At 31.8% G+C, this 19,061-nt stretch overlaps 1 protein-coding gene across 2 annotated transcripts in view; it reads left to right on the forward strand.

The window, feature by feature from the left end:
* Positions 1–2,535: 2,535 nt before the first annotated feature.
* The window catches only part of LOC145278075 (nicastrin-like), a 118,877-nt gene continuing 102,351 nt past the window's right edge, over positions 2,536–19,061 (forward strand). For both annotated transcript variants that reach the window (XM_080130328.1, XM_080130327.1), the window contains exons 1-2: positions 2,536–2,683; positions 15,399–15,497. In XM_080130328.1, the coding sequence (XP_079986454.1) occupies positions 2,620–2,683; positions 15,399–15,497 (163 nt within the window). In that variant the 5' untranslated portion in view covers positions 2,536–2,619. The remainder of the gene's footprint in view (positions 2,684–15,398; positions 15,498–19,061) is intronic.

Here is a 19,061-nt window from a genome sequence, read left to right on the forward strand (position 1 = left end):
ACACTTTCCATGAAAATAACGATACATCAGAGACAAACTCGCAACATCTCTTCTGTGAGATAGAGGTTGCAAGGAAGAGAAAAGGACATCTTCTACGAGGCTACGAAGTCTATTTTGAACTCTATCAAGGCAGGCCAAGTCCTTTCTAGCAGCTCCTGCCCAGATGTGGCAACAGTATTCCATCCTTGGACGTACCTGGCTCTTATATAGATAGAGAATAGCATCAGCAGTGAGATATCTACCAGATCGATAGAAAGATCCCACCATTTTTCCAGCGGCCTTGGCAACAGATTTGATGTACGTGGTCTGCACTGCAAGGGAAATCTGACTCGACTCTACTGGTGAAGTAATGTTCTTTTAAATGAAATTAAAACGACCAGAATTCAATTGCTAACTTCAGCAAAAACATCAGATAAGGGTAGAAATCCATTTCCACGTGGAGAATTAAATGACGGGTGCACACGAGTTTAATGTCACAAGGACGGAGTCAATGCTGTTTACAGCATGCTGGGCTAAGCTTGGCTGACTGAGTTGTGTGCACAGTGCCTTTTTTATAGGCTCTAGCAAAAGCCTATCAGAAAAATATTTTTGAAATTTGCTTTCTTTGAACGCTGATTGGATGAAAAGTAGACACACTGTCATATGGTACAGCTATGTACTACACCCGCGACAATTAGCAAGTTTCAGTTTTTATACCTACATAATTTGCGTAGGTGTAGATAACAAATGTATGTGCAACTGGAACTCCTTGTCTAGCCATTTTAATGTTTGTGGCGAGTCGCTACAATGTCTAAAATTTAAGGCTTAAGTTTAAAGGGCGTTAAAGTTAAACTGAGATTCAAGTAATCTTGCTTAATTGGTTTCTAATGGATACAGATAAAATTTAATGCAAATCTGAAGTGTTTGAGTTTTCAGATAGTGTTTTTCTCAAAGACAATTACCGAAAATTAAGTTTTGCTGTATTGGCCAAAGATTTTCTGTTTTCAGAAAATATTTGCCTCCCTTTTGTTACAATTCAAATTCTTCGGGTTCTTTTTATTCTTTTTTTCTTTTTATTCTTTCTTTTCTTTTTCTTCTTTTTTTCTTCTTTTTTTCTTTTGCAAAACTCAATTTTTGCTAATTGACTCTGAAAAATATTTTCATTAATAATTAAATTTCTACCTCATCGTTTTTTGGTAATTTTTGGATATGTTCATTACTGCAACATGACAATTTCAGTACATACCATTGATTTCACATGAAATTCAATATTTCAATTTTCGAATTTCACTATTATAACGAGGAAGAACTGAAAGGGGCAAGATTTATGAGTACCCTTTTATATGCACTGTCATTTTACAAAATCATAGTCAGGGGCACTCTGCCAGAATGCAAAAATAACTTGTCAGCATTTGTTGTCAGGCATGTCTAAGGAGACTGGCTATTAACCAACCAATCTCTAGAGGGAGGGCATAATGCCTGGAATGGTGAACATGCTAGGATTGAGCCGAATCATACCTCAGGTAAATGTGTAGTTTAGCGGCGTAAATAAGTTGACAGACAAAAATTTATAAAAATTATTTATTTTTATATAAAACACATTATTAGACTCTAAGGCTGAAATAAAACCAGAAAAAAATTTGTTTTTATTAGAATAAATGTACGACGTTCGAGGCCGCCATGTTGCTTTTAAAATTTGGCCTTTCTAAGGTTTGACAGATTCGCCTTTTTCAGGCCAAATTTGGCCTTTTTTACGCTCTTTTATGAAACCCTGCTTTTGGCCGTCATATTTTTTTTTTTTTTTGTTATGAAAGAACGTAAAAAAGGCCAAATTTTACCTTAAAAAGGCCAATAATCTGTCAAACCTTAGAAAGACCAAATTTTAAAAGCAATACGGCAGCTTCGAATGTCGTACATTTAATGTTATAAAAAAAAAGAATAAAAAAATAATAAAAATGAAATTTTTTTTTCTGGTTTTATTTCAGCCTTTGGGTTTAATAATGTGCTTTATATAAAAATAACTAGTTTTTATAATTTTTCGTTTGTCAAATAATTTACGCCGCTAAACTACATATTTACCCATATTTCATCTCAACAAGATAGGAGACTGGAGCCGAATTGTTCAGATGCTACGTACGATTATGTGAACATGGCCATGCATGGGCCGGTATAAAAAGAAATCTCAAAGGTGTAGTTCTCCACAATATTAGGCAAGAACTTAGACATCAGGGTCATAAAATAGGATTCAGAAGTCAGCCCCCTAAGGAGATTCACTCTAACCTGCAAAAAGTGCCTAGACAGCCCTATCAGCATTCCCCGGTAAGAGCGCTTTAGACTATTAGATAAACTAACCCCTTCTTAAAGAGAGAAGACAAAGCCTGGGAGGATAGACCTCCTAGAACTGCACAAGAGCAGCAGCAGCATTATATCACAATCAACAGGGACTGGCTCATTATAGGAATGCTCGAATCTCTGTTGATTTCAAGCGACCGAACATCGAAGATAAACATCTCAAATAATTGAAAATACACCTATGAGAAAAAGAGTGACTAATAATCAGAATTACCTCCCTTGTTTGAAGCTCTCTCCTACAAGAAGTTAACTTTAAGCGATCCCCCTTGTTTTGGATTATCGCTCGTCATGGGGATGGTCCATGTTCACTATTCGCTTTTTATTTTAATTCTCATTTGTCTTTTCCATCGAGGTTTGTATTGATATTTTATCGCCTTTTTTAATCGATCGTTGTGGCTCTCCCAAATTCAATCATACTCCATCAATTTATACCTTTTGCTACTCGTAAACATACGGAAGAACACCAGTTTCGTTTAGCCGTATTTAATGGGTGTTGTGTACGTTTTCAGCGTCCGAAATTCTCTTCCTTAAATGACAGCTATTCTATGCGTACTTTTAAAATTACGGTAAAACTGTAGCTTTGCATCCTTTACTAATTCATCAAGAGAGAAAAAGAAAATGAAGACCGGTCCTTAAAAACGCTATCAAGAAATAAGTGATCGTTACCGCCTAATGGCCTGGAAGTGGGTGGTCATTTTGTTTTATATTTATAAGCGAAACTACCCCCCCCCCAGCCCATCAACTCTAAAATGTTAAATATTGAGAGTTCTATTTACCGCCTACCTTTTCATGCTGTTTACATATTATTCTAAAGCCTAGAATCTCATTTTTGTTTTTAAGAGAATAGACACAGGTTACAGGGCTCCAATTATAAGATCAACCAACACTACAGTAAAATTTAAGATGTAACAAAATAAAAAATATATATATATAAGGATTTAATATTTATGGTTCTTTTTATTTTATCGTTGTTTAATGTTTATTTTTTAGAGAATTTAGTGTTTTACTAAAAAGTATAGATACTTCTGCAGTTTACGGGCCATGATATTTTTAAATATGTTTTTTCAAGTTAAATTCGTTTTCTTTTTTTTTTCTTTTTTTTACGGTATCTTTTGTTAATTGTTAGCTGAAAGTGCAGGCAGAACACTTGCAAAACACTAATACCTTTCCCATGTTAAGAATGGATTTCTAAATAATGACGTTATTGTTTCAGCATGGTACCTTCTCTGCATAAAAACAGGTATAGAATTAAAAGAAAAAAAAAATCCTCATATTAAGAATGGGTTTCTAACTATTATTTCAGCACGGTCCGTAAACTGCAGATTCAAACACTAAGTGTTTTTTAAGGGATACTTAGACAGAATACAAACCGTGCTGAAATAATAACGTTAACGTTTCTTTTTTTTTTTTTTTTTTTTTTTAGCTATTCTGTACTTTCACCTAACAATTTAATAAACAAAAAAATAGAGTAAAATTTAATTCAACTTGAAAATCCTGTATAAATAATAGCGCGATCCATATTCTGCATGAAGTTCTAAAAAAGAATCGATATTAAATCTTAATGATTAATATTAATTAATATTTGGGTAAATATTTATTTTAGGATCCAAAAATCTATATCGTCCAAAAGCAAAAATTCAATATGGCGACATTAACTTTATTTAGAGTCTATTATGCTGCCCCTAAGCCGGATGTGAAATCTGTACAGTTGTTCCTTTTATTAACCCAACCCTAAGTCTTCAGACTTAGGGTTATTAGTGGTTGGAAGGGGCACCAATTGTACAGATTCCATATCCGGATTCGCATTCAATTTGCAAAAATTGAGTGCTGTATGCGCAAGAACAAACATGGCGACCAGTGAAAACAATAAGGAAGACCTCATAATAATATCATAAAAGCTACTTGTCGGCGACAATTTTCAGTGTGATATTCGTTCAAAACAGACCCGAGTACCTTTAAAAATCAACTTTTAAAAGGTAAATCTCTAGTTGGTACTTTAGCGCATTTTGACCCAAAGATATTATAAAACTTCAATTTAACGTGAAAATACTATTAAAAAATAGCACGGTAACATAAGTGCATAAGCACGTAAAATCAATAACTCTATTGATGACATCATTTATTTAGATACAAATAAACAAAGATAATTTAGAAACTTCATTTTTAACATCTCGATTATTGTATTGGGATTTTTTTTTTTTAACAAAAACTAGCAAAACAAAAAAAGGATGAAAAAAATAAATACACAAATAAATGTTACCAAAGGCAAAATAAGTTACCCTTCTACCTACCTGGATAAGTTTTTTTTAATGTAATGAATTATACTGTTGAACTGTTGAATATGAAAATAAAAGCAATGTTTATTTTAAGGCTGAGAAATAATAGTTCAGTCAGACGAAGAAAGGGACTTAAAAAAGGGTGAGTCTCGATTGATAGTCAAAGGTTTTAAAAAACGGATGTTAATCGGATTACAGTTTTGAATAAATTGATCTTATATTAACATTTTTTATAGATAATTTTGTCAACTCAAAGTCCGTAATAAACGGTGTTAAAATATCAGGTCAAATTTAGTTGTTGATATTAAACTTTATCCGTAATATAAATTTTCTCGAAATTGTTCAGATTCCCTGTATTCGGTAGTTTTATTTTCTGGGTTTTGTATGTTTTCAGTATTTTAATTCACCTTTTTAAAGAGATGCTTCATTGCTTCACCCCCCCTTTTTTTTAATTAAATTGTTAGGTGAAAGTACAGAATAGTTACACAACACCTTCCTCTCCCCATATTAAGAATGGTACGATAACATAAATACGTTCATTTATCGTATTTAATTTGTTTTCGTAAAAACATTCGATATTGTAGATTGGTGGGTGATCCTTTAAAGCAACACATTTCAGGTGAAAATTAATATTACGTACTTGTGTGTCATGTCGAAATTAATATAAATTTAAAATATTACCACCCCCACCCCCACCCAAAGCCAAAAAAATATGATCCAGTAGATATGTTGGATATATTTTTAACAAAAAAAATCATCCACGATCATGTTATTTTGTGTTTAAAATGGCTGATCCTTAAATGAAGTCAAGGGAGATGAGTCAGTTTGTCATACTGAATTGGTCGCACTGCAACCACATAAAAACATACGATAAAACTCGATATTTCGATCCCCCTTAAGTAAACACTTCATCAAATCTCCACACTAACGTAATGTACTTGCAATAACCCTTATCCCTGAGTGGCTTCCGGGCCTTGATAAGTGGTGATCACTGTGTAAAAAAAAAAAAAAAAATCTATACTAATTTTGACATGACATGTAATTGTATAATAATGTTTTCACCTGAAATGTGTTAGTTTAAAAGATCACAAATCGACCAAACATTTTCACAAATAAAGTTTGAGTAGGCGTTAAGCTTTGAAAACTGCCTCGAGAGTATGACAAATTCGTGAAAAAAGGCGAGCCAAAGGTGGGGATATGCGGATATTCGGACGACTACTACGGCATTCTCATTTTCCTTGTGATATCCACAACGTTTCAGCCGATGTAACCTTCGGCTTTCTTCAAGTGCTTATTTTCAAACTAGGTTGATATTAAGCTAGAGATAATATAAATTAACATGGTGCTTGTACAGTTCAACATTCCCATCAAATTGTTTTTATGGTTACAGTCAAGATTGTCTGCTTTTTTTAACTTCCGGTTTCTGCTCTGCAGATGGGACAATAGTAACAAGCAAGACATGGCCCCTTTTTGATTAATGATTATCTTCCTCTCAGATAACGTGAAAGCCGGTATGTATGTACTTATGTTACCGTGCTGAAATAATTTTTAAAAAGTTTTTGCTAGAAAGCCATTCTTAACATGGAGAGGGCGTTTTGTAACTATTCTGTACTTTCAGCTAACAATTAGATGAAAAAAGATATTGTAAAACTTTAATTTAACCTGAGATTACTATTTTAAAAATAGCACAGTAACATAAGTGCATAATGGCTTTCTTATCCGCTTGACCATGTCTAATAATCCAGCAAAATATACAGTGACACCAGAAGTCAAGAAGAGCCAACAATGTTGACTATAACCGTTTTCATTTTAGGAAAGATCCGTCCGCAGCAAGAGAAGCTTAAGACCCCCCCCCACCCCCCACCCCCACCTCTCCATGTTAAGAATGGATTTCTACAATTTCTGGTGGAGACATGAACACTTTCTACCCAGTCATGGCTGGCAGAATAAGAACAATCCACTCAGTATGAATTAAATGAAGGGTTCAGTTTATAAAATCCATGTATGTTCCTGAGTTCGGCATGAAGAGTCCAAAGTTGTAAAAGATGCATCTAAAAAAAGTTTGAAGATTACATCGGTGGAAACGTTGTAAATATTATAACAACAAAGATGAGAATGGTAGTCTGAATAATCCAAAGAATACTAGTTTTTTTAACAAAAGTTTTTAAATAATTAACTTGCTTACAAAGAAACCGAAATGCATCCTGGTGGATTTTATTTCGTTACTAAATTATATTTAAAATAGTATATTTTTTTTTTAATTTTTCGTTTGAATATTTTACACAATTTTATTTAAAAAAAAAAAAAAACTCCAACGCATGACAATGCCCCCCTCCCCCATATGTAACACGGTGTAACTGTAACTTCGTTTAATATTATCATCATAACTTCTGTACCATTTAAAAGAAGCTTAACATAATTTGTTTCTAATTTTAATAAGTAATTGGGTACTTATTACGACTTGTGCTAGGTGTATCAGAATCGGCCATTAAAAATGCCGTATATGAACTTGAATAAATCAACTTACTATCTTTCGAAGCTTATAACTACTTGAAAAATGTAATTCTAACCCTATTTTTTTTTTTCAATTAAAGGAAAGACAGAATTAACGGAGAAAAGACCAAATTTAAAAAATATATATAAATTCCAAAAAAAAACGCGAACTCAGATTTATTGACTGTTCAAATAAAAAGAGAGAAATCTCTGATTTTTTTTTTTTTTAATTAAAGGAGCAAAGACCAAATTAAAAAAAAAAGTTTAATAGCAAATCATGCAATATTTGTTTTTTGTTTTTTTTAATCGGTTTTCTTTAAAAAAAATTTCAAGAAAATCAACAAAATTTTACTTAGTTCGATTATAAAAAATATATATAAATTCCAAAAAATTACTTACTTATAAAAAATTCTATTCAATGGGTACTTCCATTGTTAAGAATTTATCCATATTTATACTTATATTCCATGTCCTTTTTAAATAAAATACTTTTTTAAACAAGGATTCAAAAAAAAAAACGCGAACTCAGATTTATTGACTGTTCAAATAAAGGGAGAGAAATCTCTGATTTTTTTCGTGATTATCTCATGGTGACTTATAAACGCCATAATTAATATCTTTTTATTGTGTGCTGTTAACCAAAATTAGTATTTTTGAGCCTCCATAGATGAAAAAAGCACACATTAACTTTTTTTTTTTTGCCGTTCCACAAAAAATCCAGGCGACTGGTTTTCTTTTTTTTCTTTTTTTTTTTTTAATTCTCTTAATGTAATACACAAGTTTTTGATTATTATATCTTAGTTCTACTTTATCGAGTGAATTTTTTAAAAAATATCTAAAAAGAGAAAACATTGAATGAAATAGAAAAAATTGCGGTCAGCGTCCAGTATTGACTTGACAATATAAGCATAACATGAGCTTTCATTTAAAAAAAAATAAAATCAACGTGGTTTTAAAACCATGTTGATTTTTTTATACTTTGGACTTTACAGGTAAATTTCCAAAAAAACACTTTTTTTTTTTTTAAATTAGAATATTTTATTTATTGATCTTTTATCTTCAATTTGTGATATATAAGACTTTGGTGAGTAAATTATTTAAATTTTAATAGACATTTCAAAATGGGGAGGGGAATTTTAGAAAAAACATTTGTCTAAAATATTATATTCGGTTTATTGGAAAGAGCATAAAATTTCACATTGACCCTGAAAATATCGTAAAAATTGAACATATAGAAAAATTTTGATAGATTTTTAAAGTTTAAAAATTGAAAAAATTTAACTTGTAAAATTCAATTGATTTGATACGTAAAAAAAAAATGGCTGGTTGAACGCCCACTGGCACTTTGTAAACACTGTTTTTTAAAAAATAAAAAAATAATATTTCTATTAGTTTTCAAACAACTTTATTAGTTTATTTTGGAAGTATATTCCATACAGAAAATAAACAACCCACTTTAAAAAGAGAAATTACAAGTTTTTTATATTTTATTTGCAGTTTTCTGTTAGGGGTGTCAAAAATTCCGATACACCTAGACTTGCGCTTATTTAGAAAAACAAAAAAAGAAAAACCATCGTGTAGATAATTGTCATAGACATATGTATGTATATAGACATAATTGTCACGGTATGAAGATGTTATATTCCAAAAATCACAAAAATTGATCAAGTAGGTTTTTATGATTTTTAATGATTAAGTATTTTTAGCAGCCATTGATGAACAGTTGCTTCTGGAGAGGTTGTTAAAGGGGAGGTAACCAGAGATGAATTCAAAATTCGGTACTTGTACAGTTTAATCAAGACATTAAAAAATGAAAATATCGGAAAATGGTTATGTTGTACGTGCCTGTTTTGGACTGAAGTTCTCTGAAAAAAATTTCACTTAATTTGATCGAGTAGTTTTTTTTGTTTTGTTTTTTTTTTTTTACAGGAGAAAAACACGTTTTTATAAGAGCGCGTTGAAGTCAGCCATCATGGAATTTATTGAACATGCCACAAGGATGTAAAGTGCCGACACTCCCTCCCCACCTTTAATACTAACTTTTCTTCCTAAAAATCGAACCTCTTGCTCGGTATCATAACAAATCGTTTTTTTCGCTGTAATAAAACAAAAAGTACTTGATGAAATTAAGTGAAATTTTTTTCGGAGAACTTTGTTCCATAACGGATACATACAATTCAAACTTTTTTCGATATTTTCATTTTTTAATGTCTTGATTAAACTGTGCAAGTACCAAAAATTCAATCAAATATGGCTGGTTTTTCCCGCATCGAGCAAGTCATAAAAGTTGATTATTTAAATTAAATAATAAAAAAAACACCTGATCAAATTACTTGATTTTTGGAATATGCCACCTTCATTCTATGACGAGTACATACATCATGAAGACTTTTTTCTGCATTTTTTTGTCTTTTTTTTTACTTAAAATTTTCATTATAAGTGCAAGTCTAATAAATAATAAAATAAGTCGCATAGAGGCGAGAAGCACAAGCACACGAGATTTGGTCTCCTAATTTTATTAGTACAGAGAGGTACCTGAAAAAATTCTGAAGTTACATCACCAGACATTGTAATATACAACTAAGATAATGAAAGGAAAAGGTAGTTTGCTTGAAGCATTGCTGGTAAATGAAAGGTCCCTTTCTTTCATCTCCTCAACTGCCTCATAACGACACCCTTTAAGGTTTTCCTTGAGCTTAGAGAATAACCAAAAGTTACAGAGGGGCAAGGTCAGGGCTTTAGGGATGGTGAAGAACTGTCTTGATGTCCATCTTGGTCAAATCTGGTAGGATCCTTCTACCGCTCCGAAGATATTTCACTACTGATGCAATTCTCTATCTACATAAAAACCAAGTACGTCCAAGGATGGAGTACTGCTGCCACATCTGGGCAGGAGCTGCTAAAAACAGCCTATCCTGCCTTGACAGAGTACAAAATAGACTTTGTGGCTTAGTGGGGGATGCCCTTTTCTCTTCCCTGCAACCTCTCTCCCACAGAAGAGACATTGCGAGCCTGTCTTTTTTTTATCGTTATTTCCATGGCAGGTGCTCCTCCGTGCTCCGATTTCTTGCCAATCTTTCACGAAAAACACCCGTCTAGCTGAAACCACTGTCAGTAATTTTCCCCACTCCTTATCTGTGCCTAAATCAAAACGTAGATTCCATGAACAAAGCTTCTTTCTTAGAACTGCACGCCTGTAGAACTCTCTTCCGTTCGCCTGTTTCCCACCTGACTACAACTTGGATGTCTCCAAATCCAACATAAACAAATTCCTGATGAATCGCCCCCTTAAGTAAGACACTTTATCGAATCTCCAATACTAAGATTACTACGATACTATCTCATTGATTACTGTACACACGATAACCCTTATACCTGAGTGCCTTCCGGGCCTTGATAAGTGGTAACCTCTGTGTGAAAAAAAATCTCTGAGCACCCTTGGGACAAACTTTGTGCAAATCTTCTGCATCTTAGTTTCTCACAAATAATTGTGTATACAGTTTCTACATTAATATCAAACTGTGCACTTTTTGTCTCTGTAGACGCACAACGGTCTTTATCCATGAAATTCTTTATTTGGCTAATCAACTCTTGTGTTCTGACTTTACTCTTTCCACACCTCTCATCATCCCTCAGATTCCTTGAATCTCTTATGCCACTCAAAAAACTGATGCTTGATGGTCCAAAAGTAGTTATAAAGATTACCTGACAAAAGAAGGGTTGATGAAAAATATACTTATTTATGGCCCAAAAGTAACTTCAAGCATTCCATATGTTTCTGTGATATTTTCCCCAAATTTAAAAGAATTTTGTTGCATATTGTTCTTCTAAATTGTCCTCACGTTCAGATTGCATTATTGAAATTCACCAGCTGTGACAATCAGGCTTTACTGGGGTGTATTCCAATTCCTGCTGTAGCTGTTCATTTGAACCTGAAATCATAAAAATTGGTCAGTCATCTAATAAGATGTATGGCAATAACATACTGAATTTTTCAAGAATCTACAACAATTTTAAATGCCTGTTCAAAAAAAAAAAAAAGTCTGGAAACTTACTGAAGGTACTTTGTATGTGAGTTTCGCATCAAAAAAGCCAATAAATACACAACAATAATGATGTACAAGAGACAGATTTTTGTGAGAAATATTTATTTTGTTTATCAATTTCAGTTTATATGTACTAAAAAGTGGTTTTACACTTGTTTGATGTCTGAAATTGACTTTGGACTTTAATTACATTTTTTTGTTTCTTTTTAATTGAAATTCTACTCCCATTTATTTAGAAATAAATACAGGCCATCAAAAATGATGAATTAAAAATGAAAAAAGCCAGTTAAAGAAAAGGCTAATTTTTACCCTTTGCCCCCAAACTATCAACACACTTCTTCTGGAAACATCCTACAATTTACAAAAAGAATATATAGTAGATTTCAAACTTTAAAATGTTCAATTTACTATACAAATATAATGTAAAATGATTATCCACTTCCTAACCAGAAAACGTTGTTGATCACATAGCGTAGGACAAAACGAGCAACGGACACTTCTCCATATTTCTGCTTTTCAACAGAAACAAACAGGACTCTAGCATAAATAAGCATACTTTTCATTAACTCTTCTTCTGCCGAGTTATCTTTATGATTACTTGTTGCACTTTGTTTCTGGTTGCTTTTTTGTTCTTAATTGATTCTTTTTTTTTACGATATCTTTTATGCATTAAACTGTTAGGTGAAAGTACAGGATAGGTAAGGGAAGGCCCCCAACCACCCCTATGAGAAATAATAACGTTATCATTAAAAAAGTAAATGAATATATTAACATGAGGAGGGACAACCGGAAGTGAACTCAAAACAATGATCGTAAAGATAACCGTCCTTTAAGGCAAAATATGCAATACGAAAAAAAAAAAAAAAATTTACTAGTAATCCTGAACAAGAGATATAAAATTGAGGAACTTTGAGAAATACAGAAAATCAGTACTCGTTCTGTCTTATACTACTCAGTCAAGAAAGAATCAGTTAAGTTAAAATCATATAGTAAAATGAATCCCAACTCTAAGGCCAAAAATATATTTTTTTTTAATTTTTTTACTCGGAGGAGAGGGGGTGTCACCACTTATCAAGGCCTGAAGGCTACTCGAGGATAAGGGTTAATGAATGTAAGATGGTTGTGACGCAATCCTTAATGATGTAAGTTGGGTAGAATTTGTTTGTTTATGAGGACGACCTAACAGGAACTTGTTTGCATTAGATTTGAAGGCTACCATGTTGTATTCAGCCGGGAAGCATGCCAGCAGAAGTGTTCCAAAGGGGGGCAGTTCTGGGAAAGAAGCTCTGTTCATGTAATCTGCATAACAGAGCGCTGATGTGCGTATGGCAGCAACAGCTGTATGCAAATGACTGAGCCGTGTGCAAGTTGATGTCGCAGTGAATAAAATAGGATATCCGTGTTACACGTGTGGGCTGAGAGCAACAGAAAGATGTATCCTAAACATGGTCGGAGAAACTCAGAGTACCACGTGTTTGACATAGCAAAGTCTTGGTAAGTATATTGGAGTACCAGAAAACTTTTGGACAAGAGACAAGGTATTATTCTGGAAGTACCTGTAAATAAATGTCCGTTTCAACTGGAAATAAAATGAGTTGAATTTTTTCCTTGTCTTTGTTTCCTTGTGACAGCATCTACATACAATGTGTGGGTCCCGAGTGACAACATGTATTGCAAAGGAAGGACTATGTGATACCAGGGTATTGATGTGTACTCGAAGAAAATAAAAATTTCAGTTGACAGCGTTGGCACAAAGGGTTAAATTTTTTCCAAAAGATATTTCCTTTTTAAATTTAAATGTTAAAAGAAAGTATCTATTTTTGTTTAATCACTAAAAAGTTGATAATCATACAGTATAGTTAACATCAAAGAAATAAAAAGATAAACAACTTTTTATCAAATGTATTAAAATTTACTTCTCGGCCTTATTGAATCTTAAAGTATGGAATCTGATTGTAAGATTTATCTCTAAATTTGTTATTATTGGCTAAGTCAAATTAAAAATGAGAACCTCGAACAGGTTGTTGATTTTTTTTTTTTTTTTTTTTTTTTTTATGAGGAGTCAAAAAAAAATGGTTCCGACAATCAACATACACACATAAGGGACTGTCGAGATTCAACTGCCTTCCTTTTGAAGTCAAACGAGCTCCAGCCATATTCTAGCTAATAATGGATGCAATGTTAACCATATTGACAGTTGTTTCAGCATTGATTGAGGATGTCATTGTTACAGGCATGACATCCTACGAGAAAAACTTGAAAAACTATCCTCTTAAGTAACTTTTACCCATCTCATTCATTGTTTTTAAATCCTCTCATAGTATTTTTCACCATCCAACTCGCAATTCATTTCATATTTATTCTTGAGTAGCTTTTGGCCTTGGTAAATGGTGGCTCATTAATAAAGAAAGTAAATAAATTAAAAAATCTGTTGCCAAAATCACTGGAAAAATGGTGGGATCGTTTTACCATTCCAGGAAATACCTCTCTGTCGACGTTTTATCATTCCAGGAAATACCTCTCTCGACGTCGTCCTCTAGCTGTACAATAGTTTATCACGCCCAAAGATGGAGTACTGTTGCCACATCTCGGGCGAAGTTCCTAAGAGTACTCTTTCCTGCTTTGACAGGGTACAAAACTGTCTTTGAAATTTAGTAAGCGAGGACCTTTTTCACTTCCCTATTTCCTCTTTTTCACAGAAGAGATGTTGTGAGCCTGTCTCTGCTCTCTCGGTACTTTTATGGCAGGTGCTCGACTGAGCTCCAATCTATGGTTCTGCCTCGTAAAACGTTCGCAACAAATACTCGCCTTGCTGTACCAACCACCAGCTGCTTTCCTCACTCTCTATATGTGTCTAAAACTGAACGAAAATTCCATGAGCAGAGTTTCTTTCCTAGAACCGTCCATCTATGAAACGCAATACTGTGTTTGCTTCCTGGTGTACTATAACATGGTTGTCTTCAAATCTAATGTGAGTAAAGTCCTATTAAATCGTTCTTTTATATAAGCTAACCCTACCCAAGTTCCACCATGACTGATCTTGTTGGCTCACCTAATCTATCTAATACTTAACACTTATCCTTGAGTGGCTTCCTTGCCTCGATAAATGGTTACCTATCAAGTAAAAAAAAAAATCTTCTCCATTAACTATCAGTATCAGAGGTCACTAGTCATCTGGAAATAGTCTAACAAAGTCTTTTAAAAAAAATCACCCCTGTTTTCATGGCCTTTTGACAAGAAGTAAAGTGTGTCTGTGCTATACTTGATCAGTGAAAGAAAATCCTTTTAGATTGAGAAAATTTAAATTTTTGTTCAAATCTAGAGTGCTTCCTTTTGAGGAGCTAGGGTTTTTTTTTTTTTTTTTTTTTTTTTTTCTCCACATAAAAAATCAACCTGTGTCTTTGTTCTTGTGGGAGAGGCAAGTAAACTCAACTTCTGCAAAAAATTCCTCAACTCAAACATTTCACTTGCTGTGATAAGGTGTACTGCTTCCATGAAAAATAATTCTTTAGAGAAGTTCAACAAGTTTTAAAATCCATTCTGTTATGAAAATTATTTATGAGTGAATTTTAAAAAAATTTGTCATGTCTTTTTATTTTTATGTGTATATGTGTGTGTGTGCGTACATGCGTGCGTTTGGCATGTTTAAATTAAACTATGTAAAGGGAGACAACTTTGTAATTAATATATACATTATATATTAATTAATCATTACAGCAAAGTTGTCTCCCTTTAAATAGTTTAATTTAACCATGCTAAGCTAAGCTAAGAATGCAGAAAATAAATTAAAACTTAAATAAAATATGCAATTAAAGTTATGAATACATGAAATAATAAAATAATATTGAATATTAACAACAGCCTTACATTATTAAGTTCAAAGAATAACACTAGATTTAAAAAAGATAAAATTAATTTCAGGTTCATTTTGATTACCATAAAACTGCTCACGTTTACAATAGCACCCTTATGCACATTTAAACTAAAGTCAAACACGTCTGAGAAAGAATAATTTTCCCAAAACATCATACAGAACTTGCATCAGATTACACTGATGCAAGTAAGAACACAACACAATATTAAAAGTATAACAATATATATATATATATATATATATATTGTATTAATATTAACAAGCTTGTTCAAGCATCATATCTTAATTTGCTTCAGTTTGTGTCAATCCTTTACATAAATGCTTCAATAAAACTACATTAACCTCTTATTTTTTCATGTTTTGTTTTTTTCTTATTAGGATTTTCTGTGCGAACAAAAGACAAGATCTATGTGAACATCAAGGGACAGAAAGCTTGCTTCCGACGATTAAATGCAACAAACCAAATTGGATGTTCCTGTAAGTTATCTTTTATTTGATCAAATGCTATCTGTCTCGACCCGGTATTGCCTGGTAGCGTATTTGAAATTTGTTTTGCTTTGCTTTTTTAAATCTTGCTTTTATTTATTTTTTTTAATTTTGTTTAAAACAAAGGTAAATAATTTTGTATGGACCAATAGAGAAAGTTTCTATTTTATAGATAACGACCATTTGAAAATAATTTCGACGTGGACAAAATATTTTCTGGAAGGAAATAAATTACAATTCATTATTCACTTGTGGGGGATGTGGACTTGCCCAGTCATAAAATATGCTGAAATATATTTGAATTCATGCACACTGAGAGTTCAGTGATAAGTAGCATCTTAGTAAGATATTGGTCACTAGGTAATTTAATTGCCAATTTTGACTAAAAATTAAAATGGAAGTCATTTCAAACGTAACTCAATCCCAAAACTAATATTTTAGAATGTATTTTGATTAAAATCTATAGGAAAACAAATCATGATTTGTTTAGCTTAAGTATAATAGATTAAAGTTAGGGACATATATTCAATGTGTTGGCTGACATGTGACAAAAAAAATAATATACTATGGTATGTTTTTTGTGGGCTTTATTTTTCTAGGAAAAAAATGAGGCAAGAAAATATTTTTAATGCCTCTGAGTTGAGTCGTCATTTTAATTTCATTTTTTTTAAATTTATTTTTTTATTTATCTTTATTTTTTTCGTCATTGATTACCCGTGTTCCTATTATCTGATTCAACATTTGGATATACCTAGTTTGGCATAAGTTTATTCAACTAGCTATGAAACTAACTTTATAATCTTGTGTTCAATTTGTTATTGATCTAAACTGATAATGATTGATTTTTTAATATTTAAAACTATGAGTTTGTGATAACGGTTTTTATTTTAGTGCAAGCAACAGATGTCATGAAAACTGTATCTGTGACTGGCCATCATAAAAAAGTCTGTGGTATACAATAACACTTGTTGGTCATATGACCATCTTAATCATGCTTTGTTTTTGTTTTTTTATTATCTCGTAATGAATGTATTTTCTGGTAGCTTTTTAACCTGGATTTGAATATGTGCATTGTGCATTTAAGGAAATTGGATTCTTTCTCAGAATTTCCCTTATATTAATAAAATAGGATGGATGTACTCATGACTAATGATGGAATGATTCCAATATTTTTCCTGATTCTGATACATTCCGATTCTTTATAAATTTTGAAACATAGTTTTTTTTTTGTTTTTTTTTTTTTTGCGGGGGGGGGGGGGGGGTACCACGTAAACCCATGTAATATGTGCATATATTTTCACAAATTTAAAATGTAAATGTATTTTTGCAAACGTAAAAAAAAAATATGCTTATGCGTGTGACCTATAGATTTTAGTTTTACTGGTAGTTTAAAATTAAATGTTTATTTCGTCAATAATACAAGCCTTGGAACATGAACTTTTAGACCAAAACAAAGAAATAAGAATCGTTTTAGGCATCAGAAAATAGGCACAATTTTTTCTGATACTGATTCAATACCCCAAAATGTTTTGATATTTTCAATTCCTGATTCTGATAAATCATTCCAACAATACTCATGATAAAACAGAAATATCATATTCCAAAAATCACATAAATTGATCAGGTAGTTTTATTTTCCAATTTTATTTGCATTTGTGGTTTGCGTTTTTAAGTAGGATTTTGAAAGTCAAATTATGTTGATTACACAGACCGGGATCGTCTCATCCATTGTTCCAAAGTTTTCGTCCAATTCTGTTAGCTCTGCAACAAAGGAGTTCTTCCTCTAAACAACAAACACACATTCAGTTTAAAAAATAAATAACAGATGTTTGTTTATTTATTTATTTATTTGCAAGTGTCACCTATTTACTTAGGTTAAATAGCAAGCTTACAAAATGAGTTTTCTCTGACCAAATCGAAATATACAAGTCCCATTAACTAGCAATACACATGGCCGTTAAAACGCTTTGGATAATCACAGATTTCAAGGGGTTTCTGCTAAAATAGTCATCTTTTAAAAACCAAAGCACTTTAAGTCTTCAAAATACCACTGAATTAGTAAATAATAACATATATTATATATTTTTAGAGTTTTAAGCAAATAAAGTGATAAAAATGTGAACATCATAAAACAGCATTTTCGGTAAGTTTTTGTAACGACCCCCCCCTCCTGATTTCTAAACATTCGTACCGTGTTTCTGTGAAGAATTTTTTAATGAAATTTGGAAATTGGCCAAAAGAGATGTCATTTTTAATAATTTCGAGTGTCCGAAATTCATTGGACCACTCGTTTTTTTGTTGTGTTAAAGAAAAGATTTCAAAATGATGAGTATTGAAAGTTTTGAAAAAAATTTTCTTCGGACACTCACTATTAAATAAAACAATCTTTTTACTATGTTTATTCGTTAAAAAGATGATTGGACAGGGGTTTCTCTAGTGGTACGTAGCAATTTAAAAACATATCCAAAAAAATCGTTATGAATTTGAATCAAGACTTCTATAATAGTAGTGATAGAAGCAGCAGCAGCGATAACATGGTGTAAACAGACGTTTGTTTTTGTTGTTTATTTTTATTCCAAATCGATTTTTTTTTAATTGCAAATCTGGTTATAAAAAAAATTCTTACATGTTTAGTTAGAGCTATTTTGTTATCAACCATACAAATATTTTAAAAAATTGGGTAGTAGTAAATTTTAAAATATTTTAACAAGTGAAAATGTGAAATATGATGTTTTTGTTCACGTGTACGAACGGTACTCACACTTCTAATTTTTGTCCCTTAAAAAATGTTTTCAGTGAATTATTATCGAATGGAAACTAATCTACCCGATTATTAAAAAAAATAAAATAAAATAAAAAATAATCAATATTTAAATATTTGTAGGAGGTGCTCAGTTAAAAAATAACAACGGTAGGAAAAGACATGAAATGCAATTAAAAATCAAAATAACATTAATTCAAAATTTTTAACAATTTGCCAGTTTTAGCAAAAACTTGTTTCTTTTTTTTATATTTAAATAGAATTTAAATACTTTTAAAAATTTAAAAAAAAAAAAAAAATCTTCTGAACGTTATTAAAAGTTAAATTCTTCACTAGTTTGGAGACGGAATGCGTTGTTGTGATAAGTGATTTTTTTCTCTACTAATTCGCACTTTTTATTTTAAGATTCAAATATTAATAACTACATTTTATTTCAGTATTTAATTTATGTATTTCTGTTGTATTAAATGCTAGCTTCTTGTTTTTTTTTTTTTTTTTTTTTTTCGTCCATAAATGTTTATTTATCTACCGAGTTGATTGCAAAAATAGATTACCTAATTGTACTCATTTTTAGTTCGTGGGAGGGGAATCTATCACCATACTTTCCCTTAAACAGGTCCGTTGGACTTTTATAAGTACAATACTTAATAGTTATTTTTTATTTTTTTATTTTTTATTTTTTTTTTTTTTTAATGGAGAGTAGAAAACGCATTGTGGATGCGTTATCGGCAGCTCCTGTTACTCTCGCTTCTTCTTATTTGTCCCTCAGTCCTCATTTTTTAAATGAGTGATTT

The sequence above is a fragment of the Euprymna scolopes genome, chromosome 6, assembly GCF_053919585.1.
Source record: "Euprymna scolopes isolate OS-2025 chromosome 6, ASM5391958v1, whole genome shotgun sequence".
Taxonomy (NCBI): Eukaryota; Metazoa; Mollusca; class Cephalopoda; order Sepiida; family Sepiolidae; genus Euprymna; species Euprymna scolopes.